We start from the raw sequence: 24,787 nt of genomic DNA on the forward strand, positions 1-24,787 counted from the left end.
TCAAACTAAAACTGTGTATCTAGCAAAACTCTCTTTCCAGAACAAAAGTGAAATACACATGCTTTCAGATGCTCGACAACTAAGAGTTAAGTACCAATATATTTCTACTAAAAGAATTTCCAAAGGATGCAGTTCATGAAGAAAAATTATCCTGGATGAGTAGTGTGGGATGCAAGGAAGAATCGTGAGTAAATAAGATGCTAAATATAAAAACATCAATCAAATTTTCTCTATAAAATAACAATTACAATACCTATTTGTTCAGTTTAAAAAGAGAATAAAACAGCATATAAATTAGGAGAGGGGTAACTGGAGCTAAAAGTGTTCTAAACTCTATTGTTTGAAGAGGGTATAAAGATTTTGTTTAACTTCAGCCTTTAAATTAAACTTGTATAGTAAAATTTCAAGCCTAACTACTAACAAGAAACAAAGTATATAAATCCAAACCACTAAAAAAAATAAGAAAAAAGATGAGAAAAATTTATAGAAAAGAAAGGAAAAAGAAAACCCTATAAATACTGTAAATCGTATTACAATCAATCCAATTACATTCAATCTCTTACAGAGACTATAAAAAGAGAGACTACTCCACAACTCGCTCCATGAGGTCATTGTAATCTAAGAAACAAAATCAGATTAGGACAGTAGAGAAAGAAAAGAACAAGACAATTTCAGCCATAAACATAAATGTAAAAGCTATGAATGAAATTTTAGCAAATCGAATCCACCACAATATTTTTAAGTTGTGTTTATCCTAAGAATATAAGGATGAATCAACAAAGAGAAAAATCTGTAAGTTAATTCACCACATTAACAGATTAAAGAAAGATATATACGATCACCTCACAAATCTAAACCCATTTATAATTTTTAAAAGTCTCTTGACAAAATAGAAGAGAACTTTCTTAATATGATGAAGATGATAAACCACTTTTAATGGTAAAATATTAGAAGTTTTCCCTTTAAGATCAGGAAAGAGAATGCCCATCACTACCAACAGCATTCCAGCAAGAATAGAAAAACTCATTAATCAAAGGTCTAAGGGTTGGAAAGACAGAAATAAAACCACCAGAATTCACAGTATTATCCTTCGAGTAGAATCTTACATGGCAATTCAGCTTCTGTCTCCTTCACTTCCCACACCACAATTTATCTGGTTCTTCTCAAGGTATAAACACATCTTGCATCCTTGTTAAAAACTAGAATATCACAGCTTGAGGCTGTTTAAAGTCACAGATATCATTAAACATGTCATTCTAACCCAGTCAGAATCTATTCTATGCAGAGGGCATATGAAGCACTGGACACTTGGCAGCATTATGGGCAAATCCAAACTGTTGTAACTTCAGGGATGAGCTAGCTGAAAGAAGGTTTGAAAACCCATATACCACCTCCAGAGGATCCTACAGTTAACCAAAGTGCTCACTTCACAGTTCTTACTCTCAAGCCCAAGGAAGTTTGAGAACCAGTATACTACTTTCAAGCTTTTGTGCTTTGCAGGTACAAGAGACAATGGCAGATTAAGCATGAGTAAAAGCGTCCAGAAAACATAAGGTTTTCTTTTCAACTCCACCTTCCTCTACTTCCCCCTCCCTCATGCTCTTTTAAAATTTCTCCTTAGGATAAATTGTCTCTGTCCCTTTATATAAGAGCTTAATGGTTTCAACCATGGAATCCCTTCTTCAAAAGAAATCTTCCTGAAAGTTTAAGACATAAAACAAATGAAGACAGAACTGTTTGGTTCAAGCAATAGTTGGAAGCCAGAAACTCATTCTGATCTGTCTCTCCTTCCCTCCTCCCACAAATACACAGAAGCCCCTGTTAAGAACAGTTTGAAAAATCATTACACTGGTAGTATGTGTAATTTCATTTGGTTTCTGCGGCTTAAATGGTCAACCTAGGGAATGACATTGCAGGCTGCTCTGAAAGGGATAGATTTCAAGTAAGATAGAATTGAGCAAACACACAAGCGGGTTTGTTTACCAAGTTATAGAAGAAGGGGTGAAATGCCTGCATTTATAGCAATTAGTTCCTAACATCAAGTATAAAACACAAGAAAAAGTTATTAAAAATAAAGACAAGGACTGACCTGCTCAGAATTGTTTTTGCCTGGACTTCAGAAATATGCATACCCAGAGATTTCAAAGCAGCAATTATTTCTGAAGCATCTATTACTCCTTGAAAAAAGAAAAAATGTCAAGTTAAAGTATCTGAAAAGACAATAAGGCAAATATACTTACAATGTCAAGGGCTTTAAAGGCCCATATGTTTTCGACCTATAAGGCCCATATGTTTTGACCTATAATCCCATATCCACAGGTCAAAGTCTAACAAACGTTTTGGAAAATTGGTACCAAAGTTCATTTGGTGGCAAAATCTACCTTAAACGGATATTAGGTTAATTTTAGTCAATTACTTATCTAATGTAGTGTGAATATTCACGTTTCACTGCAGAAGCATTCATACTTATAACTACATGGTGGTGCCCCATAGTCCCCATATCATATATGTACTGCATTACTTTTCTAAAATCCAAATTTTAAATTTCAAACCACATTTGGCCCCAGGCATTTCCAATGGAATTGTAGGTCTATAAGATATTCTTGACTTGGAAAGAACTGAAAAAGTCAATTCTGAAGATTTGATCCATGGGCCTGAAAATAAGGCCAGTCAATGTTTTATAAGGTAAGCTTTCAAAGAAACAATTGACTTAAAATACAACACCAAACTCATGATTTAACACATAATATGATGTATATATTATGATATATGATATGTTATGATATATTATGATAATATATAAATCAAATCTATATGATTTATATATTAAATCATAGTATATGTTTTACCACATCATATACTATGTTAAATAACTCAAATCAATGAATATATTTAATATAAGCTTACTATGCATTTCACTCACAATGTTGGAGGTTGTGAAGGGAAAATTAAGTATTGCATATTCTCCTCAAATTCTAAAACACAGATCTAATCCTATCACTCTCCAAGTCCAAAGAAACTTTGATTCCTCTCTTGCATAAAGCAAGCAGTTGAGGATATCCAATATTTTTAAATATAAGGACAATGTTTTAATGTAAAAATAAATTACCTTTAGTGTCTCCTAGTTGAAAAATACATAATGTCAAAAAGTTACTATAAATTTAGTCACACGTTATTTGTATTTATGAACTACAGCTGCCTATGCATACCTTTATACACACATATATGTGTGAGATGTTACTTATTTGGTCAATAGACAAAGCCCATTAATCATCTGTAGAATCTCAGACTCTTTGCAATGACTCAAGGGCCTCCAGTATTTCAAGCTCCATAGAATGTAGTTTACTGGTCTATTACTCAACCTAGAAATCAAAGTTTCTTCAATAGGGGAGGCAGGATCCTCTGCCTTATATACCATTATAATCTTCAAATACTATACTCTTCAATTCAATTTAATAATTTTTAAAATTTGAAAACCTACTATGCAAATCACTATGCTAAATGTGAAGGAATCCAAAAATTAATAAACACCCCAAAGGAGTTTACCAATTTGTATAGATGCACCAATTACTTTAAAAATAATTACTGCTAAATGTTTGTTAATAGAAGAGCCAGGAATAAAAGGCAATGGAAGGGTAAATTAAGGAGTAAATAAGAGTCACAAATGAGGTCCTATAAAAGATAAACAAGAGACCACCAAAGAAACAAAAAGCATTTTAATAATAGGTACAGTATGAGCAAGGTACACATATTTATTTAACTAAGATGTATTGAAAACTTACATATGGTATCAGAAATCAGGACAGTAGGTACCTGCAGAGGAGGAGTAGTGATTTGGAGTGGGTAAAAAAGGAATGTTTCTGAGATGCTTGTAATAATCTACTTCTTAGTCTAGATGCTATTTTCATGCTGCAAGTTTGCCTTGTGAAAATTCATGGAGCTTACATTTATAATTTATGTATTTTGCAGTATATGTTATATATCAATGAAATGTTCCAAAAAATAGTAAGGCAGGGCCAAACTGGAAATGTCATTTAATCAGCTCTGACCTTCTCTGGTAATTTCCCAACTATGCCTTTGTTCACGCTATTGTCTCCGCTCAAGAAATCGTTTCTTTTCATTTCTGTTTATATATTAACCCAGTACAAATCTTAATTGTGCCTGGACACAATTAAGTTCTTCTTGTATCACTTTTATAGCAATGATCATAGTCTACTTTGTGTATAGCTATATATGTCTTTTATTACTCCACCCAAAACTGTGATTCTGAAGACTTTCGTTAACACAGTTCCTAGTGCACTAGCTCATATATAATGGTTGAATACTGTTTGCTTAATTGACTAAAATATATGAAGTAATCTTTACTTAAAAGAACCTAGAATTCAGGCAAATATGTAGAAAAAAAAAATAGGTAATCCAATCCAGAACATAATCAAGGTCTACGGGCTTAAAGGGACATTCAGTGTTGTCTTTAATTATATGCAGTAAGCTTTCACTGAGAAGGTGGAACTGAAATGAATTGAATGGGATAAGAGTATTTAGAGAGATGGAGGGGAGGACTGCAACCATTCTAACAATGTAATTCCAGGGAGAAATGTAAAATATTCCATTCCCGTACCAGTGATCTCTTGCTAAGTTCAAACCACCCCAAAATTTAGTGGCTTACAAAGACCATACTTAGTTATGAATATGCAATCTGAGTTTGGTTAAACTTGTTGGTTCAGTTGATTGGTTCTTTTTCTGATCTTGTCTTGGTCATTCATGTAAATTTAATCAACTATTGGTTCAACTGCAGCTGGCCAAGATTACTTCAATCACATGTCTGTCACCTCAGATGAGAATATAGAACAGTTAAGGACTAACTGGGTAGCTGTCTCCATGTGATCTCTCCCCCTGGGTACCTATGATAGCAGCAGGAGGCAGACGAATTTCCAGGCAGAAACGAGCAAGTCCCCGCTGAAACCCAACCATCAAACCAAAGACAGCCCAAAGTCTGAAAAGTGAGCTACCAGAGTCCACGACTAATGCCAGAACTTCCTCAATGCCTTGTAGCCAATGAAATGGTGCTTTTTCCAGCCCTGCCCATGGACCAATCAGCATGCACTCCCCCATTCGGAGCTCATTAAAAACCCCAGACTCAGTCACACATTGTACTACCCACTTTCAGGCCCACTCCCACACAGAGGGCCACCCACCCTCAAGTCCCCTCTCTGCTGAGAGCTTTCCTCCTTTCACTCAATAAAATTCTGCCCTGCCTTGCTGACTCTCCAGTGTCCATGTAAACTCATACTTCTTGGTTATAGGACAAGAACCCAGAGCCTGCCAAACAGCAGGAGCAAAAAGGGCTATAACACATTCCTGGCCAGCTCTCTGAGCAACAGGCAGTGACATGCTCCCATTTGCCAGACTATGGGAATGAAGAGCAACAACCCTTCTGGGGGTCCAGACCTCAGAATTCCCCAAGTCAGAGCTATAACACAGTAACCCTTCTCCCCAGCAATGGGCTGCCACCCTATGTGATGGGAAGCTGCAGCAGCAGGGCTGGGCCAGCCCAGGAGCCGTGACTGGAGCAGGGTGGTGGGACCAAACAAGCTGTGACAGGCCCCCATTTGCCAAAGTGGGTGGATGGCAGGAACAAATGAGCTGTAACACAAACAAGCTGTAACGTTTCCTGGGGGCTCAGTGCTCAGGACTCCCCGAGCAAAAGGCTGTAACACATCTTGAGGCTCTGCAATTGCTGTCATCGCTGAGTTGCCAAGTGCTATTGCATCCCCCTTATCTAGACACTGGTGCCCAAGGTGGAAGGCATTCAAGGCAGCATGCCTGGCCTAGTCATGGGCTGACTGTAGAGCCAGCAGGTGAGGGATCCAGGCCAGCAGCACGAGCTGAATGTAGCCTGCCAGCCCAAGTGGGCAGACCAAGCCCAGTGGGCACAAGCAAAACTTGGGCAAAGGCGCCAACAGCCACAAAGGCTTCCAGCTGGTGAAGAAGCACCAAAAGAATCCTATGTCAGCTAGGCTTTTTTTCTGGTGGTTTACAGTGTTCAAGAGACAGCACTCAAGAAGACAAGCCCCAATGTACAAGTACTTGTATCAAGATTTGCTTATGTTCCAAGGGCTAAAGTAAGCTAAATGGCCAAGCTCAGGTCAGTGTGGCACATGGCAACAAAAGGGCATGAATCCTGAGAGGTGTGGTTCATTGGGATACCCAATGTAAGCAAAATTATTGAGCCTTCCTAAGCTTTAGAGTTCTCAACTATAAAACGTAGCTGCTGTGATGATTGTGTGAGATGAAAATAAGATGTAGAAGGTAAAATAGGTAGAACAAATATGGCAAGTAGGAGAGTTCAGTAAATGTTGGTTCCTTTCCCTCCATTTCCTCAATCCCCAAAAAGCTCTATCCAAAAAAAGAATTTTAATGATGAAATTCACATATTTGCAACAGCATTCCATGGACATTTTGGCTGAACAGACAGGAGTTTAGATGCTTTCCTGGTGATTAACATGGTTTGGCTTGTGTCCCCACCCAAATCTCACCTTGAATTGTAATAATCCCCACGTGTCAGGGGCAGGGCCAGGTGGTGATAATTGAATCATGAGGGCAGTTTCCCCGATACTGTTCTCATGGTAGTGAATAAGTCTCATGAGATCTGATGGTTTTATAAATGGGAGTTCCCCGCACAAGCTCTCCTGCCTGCCACCATGTAAGAAGTGACTTGGCCCCTCATTCGCCTTCAGCCATGATTGTGAGGCCTCCTCAGCCATGTGGAACTGTGAGTCCATTAAACCTCTTTCCTTTACAAATTACCCACTCTCAAGTATGTCATTATTAGCAGCATGAGAACGGACTAATACAGTGAGAGAAGTTAACCAGGTCAGTTCACATGGGGCCTTGCATCCTTCTAACTAGTGAATTTGATAGTAGACCAGCCCACATGCATCCACTTGCCTCCATTATTGGCATAAGGCCTGGAAATCCTTCTAGGCAAGTGGGCAGGGGTCATTAAAAATGAATCTTCTCCCATCCTGGCTACCAGGGTGAAACCCCGTCTCTACTAAAAATACAAAAAATTACCCAGGCATGGTGGTGGGCACCTGTAGTCCCAGCTACTCGGGAGGCTGAGGCAGGAGAATGGCACAAACCCAGGAGGCAGAGCTTGCAGTGCGCCAAGATCGCGCCACTGCACTCTAGCCTGAGCAACAGAGCGAGACTCCATCTCAAAAAAAAAAAAAAAAGAAGAAAAAGAATCTTCTCTACTACTAATGTTTAACACATATAAACATAGTGATGAACCGGGAGAGTCCCAAGAGGAAGAATAATGCCTGAAAGGACCAGAGGGAAGAATATTAAATAAAGTGAAAATGCTTACAATATAGCATTAAAAGAAAAAAGGAAGATACCAAACTATACATACAGTTTGACTGCAATTTCATTTAAAGAGAAAGGGAGGCAGAAAGAAACAGAGAAAAAATTCTAGAAGGAAACATTAAAATGTATCAAAATGTTAAAATTGGTCTCTAGATAGCAGGGTTACAAGTAACCTTTACTTTCTTTCCGGACCTTTTTGTGTTTTCTAACTTTCCTGCAACCAACATATTTTTATAATCATCACAAAAATAACAAATGTCATTTTTTAATTATCATAATACTTTTAGCTCATATATTGCAAAAAAATGGAAAACACTACTCACTAAGCAAAGAAATTTTAAATTTAGAAGTCACAGGCTTCTCAAAAATTATTTTATTAAAAAGATGGTAACCACATAGAAATTATACTACTAATAAATATAGTTTATGTATTATTCTTAGTAATTTAACAATTAGTTCCGAACAACTAGTAGAAATAACCAAATCTTTGATAGTAAGAGTAAATTAAAGGCTATTAAAAGTGCCCTTTGGACTGACAGTTATATTCACATTAAGTTAACTGTAGTTTAAAAAACACACATACCATCATTATTTTTGTCCAGACTATTAAATGCCAGCCTCATTTTCTTCTCATGGTCTTGAAGATACTGCATAAATTCTCCAAAGTCCAATCCTAAATCATCGTTGGTATCTCCAGACTTAAAAATTATCTACAAAAAAAGAAGAAACTCATTGCACAGATGTATCATAAGTAAAGTCACTATACCATGTTAACATGTACACATTTCACTCATACTAATTATGATTTCCATCAGCATCCATTATCCTAGCTTTTCAGTCACAGCTACAGGCTATGTATATTAAGTGAATTTTTAATTTGTGCAATAGTAGATTAAGCAGCCACAATGCCATTTCAAATAATTATGAATCTTATTAGTAAGTATTTACCTGAGATAAACTATTAATGCCAAGTACCTGAAAGGGATAAGACACTCAGATACACAGCCTTTGCCATTGGAGACCTAAAAAATCTGTTAACTGAGAAAAAAATTATGTAGAATTCTAGTATGTCTAGTATGTCTCTCACATAATGGTCTGAGACTTAGCCTTATAACGTGAGAGTGTATGTTCAAGTCCCACTGGAGCCTTATGCTTTTTTAAATAAAAAATTAATAATATTTGTAATGCATATCAATTTTCAGTAAACTTCTACCTCTAGACCATGTCTTTTTCATCTTTGGACCATCAATATCCAGCATAAAGTATGGCATATATAAGCCCTTAATACATTTTAATTGAATTTAAAAAATAAATACTGTAAGCAACTGCCACTGTCTGACTAGGTGAGGTGCTAGGAATTAAAAGACAAAAAGATACAGTCTCTGCCATGAAGGAAGTTACAGACCAGTAGAAACCATGCATATAACCAAAGACAAAGTGTTAGCTGACATAAGGGAATGTATTCAAGGTACAGTGAGGTTTGTGGAGATTCAGGAGAGCCTTCACAGAGGAAGAGTGCTTGAGCTGAGACTTATAGAGAAAAATAGCTATACAAATAAATGGGACAGGATGTTCCAGGAATAGGTGACAGTGTTTGCAAAGAGGCAGAATATATGCTAATTAGAAAAACATAATAATAATAGTGATGATAGTAACAGCTAATATTTATTGAGCACTTCTAAGCGTTTTATCTGAATGAACTCATTTAATCATCATAATAATCCTTTATCCAATTTGCTAAGGAGAAAATGCAAGGGAAAAATGTAGAAGATAAGGCAGGCAAGGGAGAGATCATGAAAGGATTTACATGCCACAAAAAGGATTTCAATTTAATTCTGCAGGAATTTTCCAGTGAGTGGAGTATATATGGTGCATATGTGAAAATAGTTAAATAATACTAAATTACAGTGTGAGGAAATTATTCCTGTTCCAATTTTCTTTCAATCCTCTGATTATATCATGGATAACATATCAATTTTGTGCTAAAATGCCTCAATACTGGCAACTTCTTACAGAAAAAAATCAGAATATAAGCCTCAGGCTCACCTTCATCAGACAATATAGACAATCCCCAACTTAAAACAGTTTTACAATTTCTCAACTTTACAATGGGTTTCTTAGAGTATTAAATGCATTTTAACTTACGATATTTTTAACTTATGATGGGTTTATCAGGACATAACCCCACTGTAAATTGAGGAGTATCTGTATAATAATTAGCCAGAATTTAATAATACTCATTTGTTTTCAATTTGCTTATTTTATGCTTACTTGTAATCTACTCATTTTCCATTTATGGCAATTATAAAATATCAAACAATAAAGGGAGATAGCAAGAGAGGGAGAGAAAAACAAAGTATCTACAAAACAAGCAGAAAACAATTAACACAATGGCAGTATTAAATCCTTACCTATCAAAAATTACCTTGAATGTAAATGTATTAAATAACCTAATAGAAAGCTATAGAGTGATAAACGAATTTTAAAAGTCTTGTTTTTTAAAAAACAGTTTCATTGTATGCTGCCTACAAAAGACTCTTCTTATTTTTAAGGACACGCATAATTGAAACTATTTTGGAAAACAAAAGAGAGCAGGGATAGCTAAACTTATTTAAGACAAAATAGACTTTAAGTCACAAACTTCTAAAAAGAGACAAAGACACTATATAATGATAAAGGACTCAATTCATCAAGAGAACAGAAGAGCTATAAATATGTACTCACCTAACACCAGACCATGATTTATAAATTATAGGATCTGGAGGGAGAGAGAGATTGCAATATGGTAATACTCAGGAGCTTCAATACCCCAGTTTCAACAATGGGTATCACATCTAGACAGAAAATTAGTAAGGAAAGATTGGATTTGATCAACATTTTCAACCAAATGAACCTAACAGACAAATATGAAACCTTTCATCTAACAAAAACAGAATACACATTCTTCTCAAGGGCACACAGAACATTTTCCAAGACAGATCATGTTAGGCCACCAAACAAGCCTCAGCAAATGTAAGAAGACTGAAATAGTATCGAATCTCTTTTGACCACAATGCCATGAAACCAGAAATAAATAGCAACAGGAATTTTGGAAAATTCACAGATACACAGAAATTAAAAAACATGCCCTGAACAACAAATGAGTCAATGAAGAAATTAAAAGGGAAATTTAAAAAATATCTTGAAACAAACTAAAATGGAAATACAACATATCAAAACTTGTGGGATACAACAAAAGCAGTTCTAAAGTAAAATTTACAGCAATAAATTCCTAGATAAAAAAAGAAGAAACATCTAAAATAATTAACCTAATGTTACACCTAAAGGAAGTAGAAAAAGAACAAATTAAGTGCAAAGTTAGCAAAAACAAAAAGGAAATATTAAAAATCAAAGCAGAAATAAATGAAAGGCCAGGCATGGTGGCACATGCCTATAATCCTAGCACTTTGGGAGGCTGAAGCAGGCAGATCACTTGAGGTAAGGAGTGCAAGATCAGCCTGGCCAACATTGTGAAGCCCTGTCTCTACTAAAAAGACAAAAGTTACCTGGTGTGGTGGCACACGCCTGTCATCCCAGCTACTCCGGAGGCAGTGCAGGAGAATCCCTTGAATCTGCGAGGTGGAGGTTGCAGTGAGCCGAGGTCACACCACTATCCACCACTTTCCCTCTAATGCATCACTAATTACTCTAAACCTAAGTGGATTAAACTCTCCAATCAAAAGATAGAGATTAGCAGAAAAATGAGAAAACATAATCCAACTATCTGCTGTTTATAAGAAATTCACTTAAGACCCAAAGACACAAATACATTGAAAGTAAAAGGATGAAAAAGATATTCCATGCAAATGGTAACCAAAAGAGACCAGCCATAGCTATATTAATATGAGATAAAACAGACTTTAAACTAAAAAAAAAAAAAATTATGAGATAAAGGACATTATATAATGATAAAAGCTTCAATACATCAAGAAGATACAATAATTACAAATTTTTTTTGCATATAGCAGGTCATCAAAACATATGAAGCAAAAATTGGCAGAATAGAAGGGAGAAATAGTTAGTTCTACAATATTAGTTGAAGAATTCAATACCCCACATTGAATAATGAACAGAATAACCAAACAGAAGATAAGGAAGGAAACAGAGAATTTGAACAACACAATAAACCATCTAGATCTAACAGGCTTATACAGAATATACTATACAACAGGAAAAAAAGTACACACTCTTCTCAGGGACACACAGGACATTCTCCAGAAAAGATCATACTCTGGGTCACAAAACAAGTCTTAATAAATTTTAAAAGACTGAAATCATGCCAAGTATCTTCTCTTACCACAGTGGAATGAAACCGGAAATCAATGACAAAATGAAAACTGGAAAATTCATTAATGGATAGAAATTAAATAACACACTCTTGAAAAACTAATGGCTCAAAGAAAAAAATAACAAGGAAAATTAAAAAATATCTTTAGACAAATGAAATCAAAAGTACAAGACACCAAAACTTATGAGATATGGCAAAAAGTTGTACTGAGAGAAGTTTACAGAGATAAATGCTTACATTAAAAAAAGAAGAAGAAGAAGAAGAACGATCTCAAATAAGCAACCTAACTTTACAACTTAATGAACTAAAAAAAGAGCAAATTAAATCCAAAACTAGCAGGCAGAAAAAAATAAAGATTAGAACAGATATAGAGGAAATGAGAAAAGAAATACCATAGAGAAAAACAACGAAATCACAAGTTAGTTCTTCAAAAAGATCAACAAAACTGGCAAACCTTTAGGTAGATGCACTAAGAGAAAAGAAAGAAACAAGACCCAAATTACTAACGTCAGAAATGAAAGTGGGGACATAACTACTGATTCTATGGATATAAAAAGGATTATAAGAAAGTACTGTATACTACATGCCAACAAATTGGATACCCTAGATGAAATAGAAAATTCCTAGAAACACAAAACCTACCAATACTAAATTATGAAGAAATAGAAAATCTGAATAGGTCTATAACTAATGAGGAGGTTGAATCAGTAATCAAGAATCTCCCAATTAAAAAAAAAAAAAAAAAAAAAAAAGCCCAGGATCTGATAGCTTTGCTGCTAAATTCTACCATTTAAAAACTAACCCCACTACTTCTCAAACATTTCCAAATAAAATTTTAAAATCTGATTCCTCCTATGAGGCCAGCATTACCCCCAATACCAAAGCCACACAAAGACACTACAAGAAAAGAAAATTACAGACCAGTATCTCTCATGAACACTGATACAAGAATCCTCCAAAAAAATCATAACGAACTGAATTTATTACATTAAAAAGGTTATACACCATCCTCAAGTGATATTTATTCCTGGAATACAAGGAGGAATTTTAAAAAATCAATCAGTGTAATACATGACATTAACAGAGTGATGGCAAAAAACACAAACATTGCAATTGATGAAGTAAAAGCACTTGACAAAAGTCAATGTCCTTTCATGATAAAAGCACTCAACAAACTAGGAATACAAGAAAACTATCCTCAATATGATAAAAATCGTATGTGAAAAACCTACAATGAACATCATACACAATAGTGAAAGGCTAAAAGCTTTTCTCTAAGATTACAAATAGGCAAGTATGCCCACTTTCACCACTTCATTCAACGTAGTACTGGAAGTTCTAGTCAGAGCAATTAGGTTAGAAAAAGAAATAAAAGGCATCCAGTTTGGAAAGCAAGAAGTAAAACTATCCCTTTTTCAGATTATATGACTTTATATGTAGAAAATCCTAAAGACTCCACTCCCCACCACCACACACACACACACAAATGTTAGAATAAACAAATTCAGCAAAGTGGCAAGCAAGATGCAAAGTCAACATAAAAAAATCAGTTGCATTTCTATACCTATACTGTAACAACATTTAATCCAAAAAGGAAATTAAGGAAATGACCCCATTAAAGCATCAAAAGAATAAAGCACTTAGCAATTAACATAACCAAGAATGTAGAAGACTTATGCAATGAAAACTATAACACATTTCTGAAACAAATTAAAGAAAACATAAATAAATGGAAAGATGTCCCACGTTCATGGGCTGGAAGACTTAATATTGTTAAGATGTCTATACTACCCCAAACAATTTACAGATTCAGTGCAATCCCTACCGAAATCCCAATGATGAATTTGCAGAAGTAGAAAAACCCGTACTAAAATTCACATGGAATCTCAAGGGACCCCAAATAGCCAAAACAATTCTGAAAAAGAACAAAGCAGGAGGACTCACTTTTTGATTTCAAAACTTACTACAAAACAAGAGTGATTAAAACAGTGTGCTACTGACATAAAGACAGACATATACACCAATGGAATACAATAGAGTAGGATAGAATAGAATACAGAGCCAAGAAATGAACTCTTATGTGGTCAAATAATTTTTGACAACAGTGCAAAGACCATTCAATAGGGAAAAGACAGTTTTTTCAACAAATGGAGCTGGGAAAACTGAATATCCACATGCAAAAGAATGACACTGGACCCTATTAAAAATTAATTCAAAATGGATCTATGGCCTATATGCAATTCTTAAAATTATAAAACTCTTAGAGAAGACAGCATAGGGCAAAAGCTTCTCGACAATGGATTTGGCATTGATTTCTTAGATATGACATCAAAGGTACAGGCAACCAAAACATGACAAATTGGACTTCATGAAAATTTAAAACTTTGTGCATCAAAAGTAAAAAGGAGACTCATAAAATGGAAGTAAATATTTGCAAATCATATATATAATAAGGGGTTCATACACAAACTATATAGAAAACTAAAACTCAACAACAACAAAAAATCACCTAATTTGAAAATGAGCAAAGAACTTGGACATTTCTCCAAAGAAGTTATACAAACTTCTTTTCATGGCTACTAAGCACATGAAAAGATGCCCAGCATCACTAAAGAGGAGTCCAGATGGTTTGGACTTCTAGCAACAACCAAAAAAAAAAAAAAAAAAAAAACACTCAAACATTCACCGATAAAAAAGCTTTACAGTCTTCAGACATAACTCCTAAAATTCAACAGGAGTTACATGTGAAGACTGCTAACCATTGAAGAAGAAATAAAATAATTTTTTTCTTGATATCCTGAAACTTCCATCTAAATAGTTTAAAAATAATCAAGACTGGCCTAGAAAGGAAGGCATTCCTAATTTAGGTGAGGTTCTACAACAATCAGCTGAAGTGTAAACCCACCCATGGATCAAGGTCTGACTTCCCGTAGACCTTGCTGTAGATGTCAGAAAGAGAATAGCTCTGGGGCTCTTATCTGTGCCTGTCCTTTGGAGACGACCCTGAAGCACACTGCCCTGGGCAGAGAAACCCCTAAGAAAAGAGATGGTCCTTTACTTCTGCACAAAGGCTAACAAGGCCCCTGACGTTGTGTGCTGATTCCATAAATGTTGAACGAGTCACCAGAAACCGCATCTCCCCAAAAGCCCCCTGGAGCTCTTTGTCACCAAGGAAAGTGGCTCTTTTTCTTTATCTTCTTTTCTTCTTCTTTTTTTTTTTTTTGAGACGGAATCTCGCAATGGTGCGATCTCGGCTCACTGCAACTTCCGCCTTCCGGGTTCAAGCCATTCCCCTGCCTCAGCCTCCGGAGTAGCTGGGATTACAGGTGCGCGCCACCACGCCCGGCTAATTTTTGTATTTGTTTAGCAAAGACGGGGTTTCAATATGTTGGCCAGGCTGGTCTCGAACTCCTGACCTCAGACGATACACCCGCCTGGGCCTCCCAAAATGCTGGGATTACAGGCCTGAGACACCGCGCCTGGCCGGAAAGTGGCTATTTTAAGAAGACAGAGAACATGTTTCGCCGGGTGGCATTATTCTGCATGACGAAGCTCACAGAGGAGAACCCCACCCTTACTCCAAAGGCCTTTGAAAGCAGCTCTGGAAAGGGCAGGGTTTGCTTCACCCTCTGCCCTCACGTCTCCCCAGGCTGCCGGTGCCACCTTCCGGTCTCACCTCCTCGGAGTTCGGGTCAAACGCAGAGCTCCAGTTTCTCAGCCCCTCCTGGAGCTCAATGATGTCCACCACGCCGTCCCCATTGCGGTCCAGGTCTTCGAAGAGGATCCCATAGCGTAAGTAGTCATCGTCATCCTGGCAGGCCACCGCCTCCAGCGGGAAGCCCTGCATCCAGAGCAGCATGGCTGGGTCCAGAGGCTGCGGGGACCACTAGGCCACCCCGCCCGCACTGCGGCACTCGCCGCCGCCTCCTCGACGCCTGGCTGCGCAAAGCAGGGGGTCCCGGCCGTCAGCCAGCTTCTGCAACTGTCTGGCGGAGCCGCTGCAGTTCGGAGCCCACGCGGGCCAAGCCACCCGCGCCTGCGGGCTCTCGGGCGCCACGGAGAGGCGGCGCCACCTTGTGGGACCTCTGGCCGAGGCGCCACGCGACACCTGAGGCGCCAGGTGTGAGGTGAGGTGCCAGACGTGAGTTGAGTAGCCAGACGTGTCGCGTTGGGTACCCAGAACGCTTGGACAGGTGGTCGACAGGGGAGCCGAGGGACGTTTGGGGAAAAGGAGCACGTTCCCCAGCAGGCTCGAAAGGGCACTCGCGGGTGTGAGATTCTCGCGGTGCAGACTCAGTGCCTGCCGGAAGTCACTGCCGCGGGAGATGTGGCAAGGAGTGAGCTGCTCAGACGCGCTCTTATGCCAGCATCCAGTACTGCGGTGCCACCCTTCCTCCCAGGAGGACCTGCACCTAGAGGTCAGGACCCCGGCGACCCCGCAAAAGAGGTCTAAAGAGGAAAGGCCTCCTGAGGCGCCTCTGCCCTGTCCCTTCTCTCTCTTCCCTCCTTGCCGGCCGAGCCCATGTTGGCAAACCTATTTTGGCCATAGTGGGATTAGACTTTTCATGTTTTCATGTAACCTTTCTCTAGTTAATTGGGTTGTGTGCAGAAGTACTTCTATCTCTATTAATAAATGAAAGATAAAAATAAATAATAAATAAAGGTAAGATACATACGATTAAAATTAGAACATTTCTCCAAATCCAGAAATATGAAACACACATCATAACAGTTCCAATTTGTATGCCACATTTCTATTCATAAATTTTATTCTAAAATATAGAGAAAAAGTAACTAGCAAAATACTTTCAAGTAGATCTGAAGCATTCAAAGTATTTTTGGTATGCATTTCTTTTAAATCAATCTCTGATTTTTATTATCTATAGGGCTATTACGGGATCCAGTTGCCATTTATTTTTCCTCTATATTTTAGAATAGAAGTTCAAATAAATTTAATTTCTAATTGCTTGTTAATTATGAGGCATGCTAACACATACTAATTTATCAAGACGTGCTTTATATTAGTCACATTTATGTAAACTGTATGAGTTGATTATATATGTTTCAAATCTTTCTATTAATCCTATTAAGAAAAAAACGGATAATCTGTCTAAAAATTGACTTTGGTTACTCAAATTTATGTTAATTGTGCGCTTATATTCATTTCAATTTTTAGAAAATTTAACAACTTAATTCCATCATTAATCATTTATTCAGTACCCTATCCCAACCTGAGAAAGTTAAATTTCTCTAATTTCGCAGCAAATTCAAACATGGCATTTAACAAGAGGGAAAAAAATTATATCAAATATTCTTCTGAATTTTAACCCTTTACAGTGAGAGCAGATTTTAACTACATTTTAATAACCTTGAGAAGTATGATACAACCCCAAATATTAAAGTAACTCAAAATCTTTAATTTATAAAATGGCAGAAATATCTGTGTCCTGAAAAACTGGAAAAATTGACTGATCTAATGTATTACTGGTTGTTTGGTATATTATAAATTATATAATTACAGTTAAATTTATTAAATCACAATTTTAGAACGCATCTAATCTTTATAATGTAGCTATATATAGACATCTTAAAATATCTTTGGCCTAGTCTCTTTCAACATAAATTGAAAAGATAGAGGCAAAAAAGGAGGGATAGAGAAGAATACTATTCATATAAGTTTAAGGCTGTAAAGGGAAGTTCCAGTCAGCCTTTCTTTATTCTAGTAGATCAGAGCTTGAAAGTAAAGTATAAAGTACATAGAGAAAAAAAGAAAAACTCAGTCTTTTTAAGCACAAATTTAAGTATAAGAGCTCACACATTTTTCTGAATTACTTTGGTTACATTGCTGACTCTCTTGTAATTATTCCATTCACAACACTGGTAGGAGACTGAGGTATTCTGATGTCATGAAATTGTATTTAGGACTTTCTATTTGGTTTTGTTTATTTTAGAGAAGGAAAAGGAACCCGAACTCGACTGTTTTGCTATGAATTATAGTTTTAAATGCATGAGTTTTCTATTAATACTTTCAAATATTTTAAATATGCACATATGACAAGGAGAGGTGAAAAAATAAAAATAAATTTAAAATGCACATAAAGCACTAAAATATTAGCTTTTAAAATACAAAGTAGAGAATTCAGAAAAGCTTCAAAATATTCTAACTCTTTAATATGAAATTATACTAGGTTAATTATATAATTAGGTTGTATTCTGTATTATAAATTGCATTTTAATCCACTTAAATGCAAATTTCTATGACTGTTCATTAACATTTGGAAGAATATAAATAGATTTTATGAATATTGCAGATTTTAATTCACCAAGAAATTAATAAACTATATTTCTGTTTTACTTAAAATTCAATATTTAAGTCTAATATGTATGTTTACCTTTTGGGAAAATGGATATAGCATCTTTTCATACAGACCTTGTGCAAATTAAGGAAAAAGCCAAGACATTTTCATATTTATAAACAAGTGTCCAGATAATGACTGTTCAAGATTTCATTTCTATTTTTTATTTTTGAGACGCAGTTTCACTCTTGTTGCCCAGACTGGAGTGCAATAGCACAATCTTGGCTCACCACAACCTCTGCCTCCTGGGTTCAAGTGATTCTCCTGCCTCAGCCTCCTGAGTAGCTGAGATTACAGGCGTGCGCCACCACACCGGTTAATTTTGTATTTTTAGTAGAGACAGAGTTTCTCCATGTTGGTCAGGCTGATCTCGAACTCCTGACTTCAGATAATCCGCCCACCTCGGCCTTCCAAAGTGCTGAGATTACAGGTGTGGGCCACCGCGCCCAGCCTCAAGATTTCATTTCTAAAATATTCCCAAGAGCAGTTTTGCTGATTCATAAACCACACAGTTTACAACACACTGACATAAGAAACTTTAAGAAACTTGGAATCACGCCTCTGGAATATCCTGTCAGTCCACTCCTTTTATAAATTTGAGAAAATAAGCTGATCATATTTAGCTGTGGGACTCATATCACGGCTAGAGAATGCAAAGGAAGGGAAAAGGCCAATTAATTTGATATTTTAGCTTTCTTAAATATTAAGTTAAAACATGCTAAAACAGATAATAAAGTAAAATTAATTAAATTACTGCACAGGGATCCCCAAGGGAAAATCTCTAGTTAAATATAGTTTATAGTCAGAGGCTCTCATGGAACTATTTGATGATCATCACTATTTAATTTTCCTTCCTTTTAGGGACAAAGTCTGTCCACTAGTGGTGAAATCTACTTATGATTATTGTGGAGTTACAATTTAAAAAATTCTCTAGACATACACAGGTACCTTCATTCAACCTCTCATGTCTTAAGAACGTCTCAAATTCAGAAACAACAAAATATATATATATATATATATGTTTCTCATTCTGTGTTTCACTTTTCAGGGAATGACTGCACCATTCATATAGCTTCTGAAACTGAAAACCTAGAAGGTATCCATGACATTTCCCTTTTAATCACAGTTTATAACTATATATTTGTATACATTTTTAATTAATTTCTATCTTCCCTACTAGACTGTCAATTCTATAAGAGCAGGGTCTCTTTTTGCTCACCCAAACACCATGTGCTTGGCTTGTTGCACAGTACCTGGCTACCTTAAATTCTCAAATTACAATAGCTAATACTTTTCTCTCTAATCTTTATATTATCCTAGCATTTTTCTCTCTAATCTTTATATTATGTTCCCAAAATTGATGTAGCTAAATAGAGTAAAATCAACAGACAATTGAAAAGTAAGTCTTTCACTGTTTGTTTTAGTCTAAACATTCTCTTTCCCCCTCCCATCCACCCTTACAAGAAATTAAATAACTCCTCTAAAATGTAGAGAAGATCCCTTGAAAATTTAGAAAATATTGACTTGCCATGGAATTTCTTGGAAAATGTTCTGTTGCTATATGCATCTTTTCATTTTCTTAATCAGAAACTAATAACATCCCCTCCAGTTTTTGTAGTTTTGTAATGAAATTGGAAACTTTCTTACTTTTTTCTAATGTTGAACTTACTTTGCCCATTGATTTTCTCCCAACTTATTATGAAAACTGTAAACTCTAGAAAGGATAGCACAATGAACACTTATATATTCACCACCTATAAAATGCAACATTTTGCCATAATTACATTTTGTCTCTCTCCATTCTACTTAAACATGTATATAAATGTGTGTGCGTCTATCTGAGCCATTTGAAAGTAAGTTACAGATATGATGACACTTAACCATAAAATACTAGGAAATATCCTAAAAACAAGGACATTAGCTTACGTAACCACAATGCCATGATTATATTTTAGAAATTTAAAAATAATTCTCTATGACTTGAGATGCTAAGGCAGGAGGATCACTTGAGCTCAGGAGTTTGAAGCCAGCCTGGGCAACATAGCAAGGTCCTGTCTCTTTAAAAATAAATGAATAAGTAAACAAACAAACAAACAAATAACCTCTATACCATCAATACTTATTCTATATTCAAATTTTCCCAATTGTCCCCAAAAATGCCATTTACAGATTTTTTCAAACTAATATCCAAATAAATTTACCCATTGCCCTTATTATGTTTATTCTCTTAATCAAGACTAGTACCAGTCCACCACCAATATTGTTTTTCCCACAACAATGGCTTTTTGAAGAACCCAGCCCAACTGTCTTATAGAATACTCCACAATCATGATTTGTTTGATTGTTTCTTAATGGTATTATTTAAAGTGTTCCTCCATCGCCTGTATTTTCTACAGTTCTAAAGACATGGTCAGATTCTAGTAAAAAAAAAATTGGGCAAAAATACTTCATAGGAGAGGCTGTGCAATTTACTGTCTCCTCAGTTTAATAACATCTTTGTTTTCTTTCTCAAATATTTACCATATGTCCAGTAACTTGGACCCTATTCACCTAAGCTGAAATTTGTTAAACATCTAAGGAAAAAAACAGGGTGAATGAAGTTCTTATGTCAGTGTACTTTTCTTCTCTTTGTTTTGCTTGCATTGTTTGCTGTCCCATTGTTTGCCCTCCCATAACTTGAAGCAGTGACTTTCTTTCTTATTACAAGCAATAAGGAAGGACATCTTATAATAATAAAAGGGTCAATCCTAAATTTGTGTCTACATAATAATACAGCTTCAAAATATATAAAGCTAAAGTGGCAAATGTAGAGGAGTGATAGGGAAATCTGCAATCATGGTTAGAGATACAAACATGGTTAGAGATTTACCTTTTTCAGTAGCCAGTAAGAATAGCAGACAAAAAAATTAATAATAATCCAAAACATTTGAATAACACATTTAACTAATTGATCTTATAGAACACATATATAGAACACAAAATACAATTTCAAAATTCATTTATTTCAAAGAACAGAAATCATACAGAGCACATTCTGATGGCAGTGCAATTAAAACATGAGTTCACCATCAGGAAGATAATTGGAAAAATCCCCAAATGTTTGTAAATTAAGCAAGATATTTCTACATAACTGATGGGTCAAAAAGAAATCACGATGGAAACTGGACATTTTGAAATGAACAATAATGAAAACATTACATATCAAAATTTATTGAGTGTAGGGAAAGCAGTACTTAGAGGGAAATTAAAACTTTAAATTAATATACTAGAAAAGAAAAAAAAAAGTCAATTATTTAAGCCAGGAATTAGCAACATTTTTCTGTAACTGTCCAGAGAGTGAATATTTTAGGCTCCGCAGACCATGTGATCTCTCGCAGTTACTCAATTCTGCCCTTGTAGCCATAGATAATATATAAACAAATGGAAGTGGCTGTGTTAAATTAAATTCAATTTACAGAAATAGGTGGCAGGTCAGATTGGGCCCTCAGGCCAAAGTTTGCCAACCCATGACCTAAACTTCAAACCCAGGAGACTAAACAGGAAAATAAACAGAAAGAAAGGAGCATGAAAATAGTAAAGACAGGAGTAGAAACTAATGAAACAGGCCAGGTACGGTGGCTCACACCTGTAGTCCCAGCAATTTGGGAGGCTGGGCAGGCAGATCACTTGAGGTCAGGAGTTCGAGACCAGCCTGGTCAACAGGGTAAAAAATGAGCCAGGCATGGTAGTGCATGCCTGTAGTCCCAGCTACTTGGGAGGCTGAGGCACATGAATCCCCTGTATCATTTCTGATTGTGTTTATTGGAATTTTCTCTCTTTTCTTCTTTATGAGTCTTGCTAGTGGTCTATTTTATTGACTTTTTTTTTTTTTTTTTTTCAAAATCCAACTCCTGGATTTGTTGATTTTTTTGAGGGATTTTTCATGTCTGTCTCCTTCAGTTTCACATTGAGCTTGGCTATTTCTTGTCTTCTGCTAGCTGTGGGGTTTGTTTCCTCTTGGTTCTCTAGTTCTTTTAGTTGTAATGTTAGGGTGTTGATTTGAGATCTTTCTAGCTTTTTGATGGGGCATTTAGTGCTATAAATTTCTCTCTTTTTTTTTTTTTTTTTTTTTTTTTTTTTTTTTTTTTTTTTTTTTTTTCTCCAAATTCCTGGTTTAATAAGGACTTGTTTATTTTGAGGAAAAAAGGTCCCAAACATCAGGCTGTTCACAAAAATAACCCACAGTATCAACTTTAGAAAACAAATCTTAAGACTATAACACTAATTATTTTTCTAGCGGATGCATTTGACATGCCAACTCTCATTCACAAAAATACATTGTTACATTTGTGTTGAACTGCCCCACACAGCACACTAATGTGGGGGTGTAACACACATACTTTAACTCAAAGCTGCTTTCAGGAGCTACTCAACTAAATGAGATTGCCTTTGCAGTTAGGGAAGCAACTACTGAACTTATGTATGAATGAATAGAACTGTACTCCCTGCATAACAAGAGATTATTTTGGAGACAGTTGATAAAAACCATACATCCTTTTTATTGTTAAGTCATAAAGAGGTATCAAAATTAAAAGCAAAAATTACAGGGTAAGACTTAACAAAACTACTAGGAGCGTCAAAGGAAGTGAAAATGGGACTAGGCGCGGGGCAATATGAATTAATGAACATGGGAAGGACAAGGATGGGGAGAACAGTGAGCATGTGCTGAAGATACTAGGGGAGAGGATCTGGTGAAAAATTTGATCTTAGACAAGCGCCTAGGTAAAGAAATAATGGGATAAGATTTCTAAACCCCACTATGTGCTTAAGAGTCATCCTCGCCATTGGCGCTGTCTCTGTCATCCTCTCCTTCCTCAGCCTCTTTTTCATCATCCTTGATCAACTCCAGCTGGTCATCCCCCCGATCTTCATTATCATCATCATCCAGTAGGTCCCCCTCCTCAGCAGAGTCATCTGCACCCCCCTCAGACTCCATCTTCACATTAGTCTCATCTTTCTTCACGGAGCTGCTGCTCTGCTCCTCTTCTGACTTATCGTTCTTCATCTCTACTGCTTGTTTGCTCTGTTCCTTTTCAATTTTTTCCAGGTTTTCCAGGAGAGAATCCACTTTTTGTTTTATCTGGGTCAACTCCTTCTTAATGGCCTGAAGGTCATCTCCTTTCAACTTTCCAGACTTGGAAGATCCCCGCTGTCCACTCTTAGAATTGAAGCCACTTTTGCCCCTTCGTGAGGTGTTTCCTGATACACGCTGGCGTTTCGAGGGCACTACAGCGCGAGCAATAGGAGGAGGAGGAGGTACACGTGCTGGGTAACTGTACATCCTATCATAATAGTCCCGTTGAAAGTCATAGTCCAAGTCAAAAGAGGAGCCGTACATCTCCGCTGCAGATCGTTTCACACCTGCTTTTCCTCGGTTCACTTTTGGCTCTGCAGCCAGGTTAATATCTAGAACCTGGCCAGCAATCATTCTGCCATCCTCTCCTGCTACAGCAGCCCGGGCATTTCTCTCATTAACATATTGAACGAAGGCAAAGCCCTTATGAACAGAGCAGCCCACAATTTTGCCGTACTTCGAAAAGATTGCCTCCACATCAGATTTCTTGACCACAAGAGTGTTGAGATTCCCAATGAACACACGGGAGTTCATGGAGCGAGGATCTGTCTTGTTGGTAACGTTGCTGGCCATTGTGTTTGATGATAAGGTTTCTCACAAAGCTGAAAACAGGAGGGGGGAGGGAGAAGAGATTCGATTCTGAGTCTCCTACTCCCGGATTCTGCGTGGAGAAACCGACTGCTGGTCGAGGTCGGCAACGCGGACACAACCGCTCAGTCTTCGTCTCTTCACAAAATGGCCATAAATTTCTCTCTTAACACTGGTTTTGCTGCACCCCAGAGATTCTGGTACATTGTCTCTTTGTTCCTATTGGTTTCAAAGAACTTCCTGATTTCTGATTTAATTTCATTATACACACAGGAGTCATTCAGGAGCAGGTTGTTCAATTTCCATGTAGTCGTGTGGTTTTGAGTGGGCTTCTTAATCTTGAGTTCTAATTTGATTGCACTGTGGTCTGAGAGACTGTTATTATTTCAGTTCTTTTTGCATTTGATGAGGAGTGTTTTACTTCCAATTATGTGACCAATTTGAGATTAAGTGCCATGTGACACCAAAAAAAAAAAAAAATGTATATTCTGTTGTTTTGGGGTGGAGAGTTCTGTAGATGTCTATCAGGTCCACTTGGTCTAGAGCTGAGTTCAAGTCTTGAATATGTTTGTAAATTTTCTGTCTTGACAATCTGTCTAATACTGACAGTGGGGTATTAAAGTTTCCCACTATAATTGTGTGGGGGTGTAAGTCTCTTGTAGGTCTTTAAGAACTTGTTTTATGAATCCGGGTGCTCCTGTATTGGGTGCATGTATATTTCGGGTAGTTAGCTCTTCCTGTTGAATAGATCCCTTTACCATTATGTAATGCCCTTCTTTGTCTTTTTTGACCTTCGTTGATTTAAAGTTTATTTTGTCAGAAACTACGATTGCAACCACTGTCTTTTTTTTTCTGCTTTCCATTTGCTTCGTAAATTTTCCTCCATCCCTCAACTTTGAGTCTACGTGCATCTTTGCACATGAGATATATCTCTTGAATACAGCATACCGAATGGCTCTTGGCTTTGTATTCAGCTTGCCATTCTGTGTCTTTTAATTGGGGCATTTAGCTCATTTACATTTAAGGTTAATGTTG

At 36.7% G+C, this 24,787-nt stretch overlaps 1 protein-coding gene and 1 pseudogene across 2 annotated transcripts in view; both read right to left on the minus strand.

Annotated features, from left to right (window-relative positions):
- LOC104668606 (calcium-binding mitochondrial carrier protein SCaMC-1-like) overlaps nucleotides 1-15,554 on the minus strand; it is a 55,544-nt gene extending 39,990 nt beyond the window's left edge. The window contains exons 1-3 of the mRNA XM_030936378.1: nucleotides 15,372-15,554; nucleotides 7,952-8,078; nucleotides 2,090-2,177 (exon numbers count right to left, since the gene is read on the minus strand). Coding sequence (XP_030792238.1) covers nucleotides 2,090-2,177; nucleotides 7,952-8,078; nucleotides 15,372-15,554 — 398 coding nt within the window. The remainder of the gene's footprint in view (nucleotides 1-2,089; nucleotides 2,178-7,951; nucleotides 8,079-15,371) is intronic.
- A 7,011-nt stretch (nucleotides 15,555-22,565) lies between these two features.
- LOC115899173 lies at nucleotides 22,566-23,899 on the minus strand (annotated as a pseudogene). Its single transcript, XR_004058865.1, has one exon. The product of XR_004058865.1 is annotated as a heterogeneous nuclear ribonucleoprotein C pseudogene (transcript).
- Between the last annotated feature and the right edge of the window lie 888 nt (nucleotides 23,900-24,787).

This window comes from Rhinopithecus roxellana, chromosome 8 (assembly GCF_007565055.1).
Source record: "Rhinopithecus roxellana isolate Shanxi Qingling chromosome 8, ASM756505v1, whole genome shotgun sequence".
Lineage (NCBI taxonomy): Eukaryota > Metazoa > Chordata > Mammalia > Primates > Cercopithecidae > Rhinopithecus > Rhinopithecus roxellana.